Raw genomic sequence first — 1698 nt, 5'->3', positions numbered from 1 at the left:
GTTATGCATATCTGGAATTTTATTTACGTATTTTGAAAGTAAAAGAAGATTTAACCTTTATAAACATACATACAAATTGGTGAAAACCACTACCTATATTTTCTTTTTTTTTTCATAACAGAAATGTTTATTATTAAATAAACAATTAATCATCAACATATATGTAATAAGTAATATAGTTAACAGATAAAACATAGAAAAATAAATTGAAAAAAGGAAACTACATTTAAACTAAAAATAGATGAACAAACAAACCTTAACAAACACTGACTTGAAAGGCAAAACATAAAAGCTGACTATGACAAACAGGACTTAAACTGAGTAAACTTAAAATTCAACCCATCCAACATGATCGTTGCAATTTTTAGATATACGTGGAATCTTTGATCTTTTCAATGGACTATCCAAAGAGTCTGCTGTATCACTTAACTCAGACTCCAAATCATCTTGTTGTTTTGCCTTAGAAGCATCTTTCTGACCATTCGAATCTTCACTTTGGGTAATATCAATGACCTCATCCCATTTCCAAGTTAGGAGCGCATGCTTTCTTTTAGCTTGCTTTTCTATGTTCTGAAACTACAAGAACTAAAAACATTAGTATAATACATTTTAAAAAAACATATAGGTGTGAAACAATCATTATGCACTTATGCAATGAAAACTTTATTTAAAAAAAACACCACCTGTTCAATAACCTCCCTATGCATTTCAGATTTGAATGGACTAAAATACTGTCCATATGAAATGATCTCTACACTTCCACTGTCCGTCTGAAACAATAAATTGATAGAATTTAACAAATCAGACTAAATATCAAAACAATTTTTATACATTAGTTGTGACTTAAAACGTTACCTTCGGAGAATCTTTCATTGGGCTGCATATTTGATTCTTCTTCGGTGTCATTGCATCAAAACCCAGCTGAAAAAATTACAATTGCTACCATATATTAGAAGACTAAATATTTGGTGCAATTCACAAACAATTAGAAACCATCCACATGCTTTGCTAACTAATAATTTACATTCCAACTTACATTCCAACTTACTTTCTTTGCAGGCTGATCGTCTTCATAAATGTCCACGAAGTCATCCGAGATATCCATTGCTGCAGATGTGTTGCTGTATGAATACAGGAAGAGCGAAAAAAATTCAGAAGATTACACTACCTGAACTTGTATTATATAGGCACCAAAAAATGCAGTTAAGTGTCCACTACCCCACTAACTCCCTGAAAATAAGGAACACATTTTAAACCGCATTGCAACCTGTATTTCTGATTGGTGCATCTTGATAAACTGCAGGAAACCGCAAGATCATGGGTGAGAGAGAGCTGAACTGCCGTGAACTGCTGCTTCTAGAAGGAATTTAGAGACTTTATACGGCTGAGATTAAAAGTTGAGGACTTTGAACGGCTGTAATTAGCCCAAAAGACGGTTAGCAACAACGGGAACAATATAATATAGAATGTAACAAACTTCTGTTTTCCAGTCCTTTTTAGCAGCTTAGCAGCTTTTCGCCATTAATAATGGCTATGTGTGCAGGAAATTAACGTTTTCTCCATTCAGAATGGATTACTTAGCAGCTTAGCAGCTTTTCGCCATTAATAATGGCTATGTGTGCAGGAAATTAACGTTTTCTCCATTCAGAATGGATTACTTAGCAGATTTTCGCCATTAATAATGGCTATGTGTGCAGA

At 33.3% G+C, this 1698-nt stretch overlaps 1 protein-coding gene across 5 annotated transcripts; it reads right to left on the bottom strand.

Moving 5' to 3' along the window:
- Positions 1 to 302: 302 nt before the first annotated feature.
- LOC110870796 lies at positions 303 to 1444 on the bottom strand. 5 transcript variants are annotated; one of them, XM_035981616.1, is made up of 5 exons: positions 1219 to 1444; positions 1037 to 1121; positions 856 to 921; positions 684 to 770; positions 303 to 576 (listed from the first exon to the last, which is right to left on the bottom strand). In XM_035981616.1, exons 2-5 carry the CDS (start codon positions 1103 to 1105, stop codon positions 328 to 330), a joined length of 471 nt encoding a protein of 156 aa, XP_035837509.1. In that variant the 5' UTR covers positions 1106 to 1121; positions 1219 to 1444; the 3' UTR covers positions 303 to 327. The 5 variants fall into 5 exon arrangements, with proteins under 5 accessions (XP_035837509.1, XP_035837512.1, XP_035837508.1 ...); XM_035981619.1 differs by having other exon boundaries at positions 1049 to 1121; XM_035981615.1 differs by having other exon boundaries at positions 1268 to 1444.
- Positions 1445 to 1698: the final 254 nt, after the last annotated feature.

This window comes from Helianthus annuus, chromosome 13 (genome assembly GCF_002127325.2).
Source record: "Helianthus annuus cultivar XRQ/B chromosome 13, HanXRQr2.0-SUNRISE, whole genome shotgun sequence".
Taxonomy (NCBI): Eukaryota; Viridiplantae; Streptophyta; class Magnoliopsida; order Asterales; family Asteraceae; genus Helianthus; species Helianthus annuus.
The sequence above is the reverse complement of the archived record's forward strand: the minus strand, read 5'-3'. Positions and strand labels throughout refer to the sequence as shown.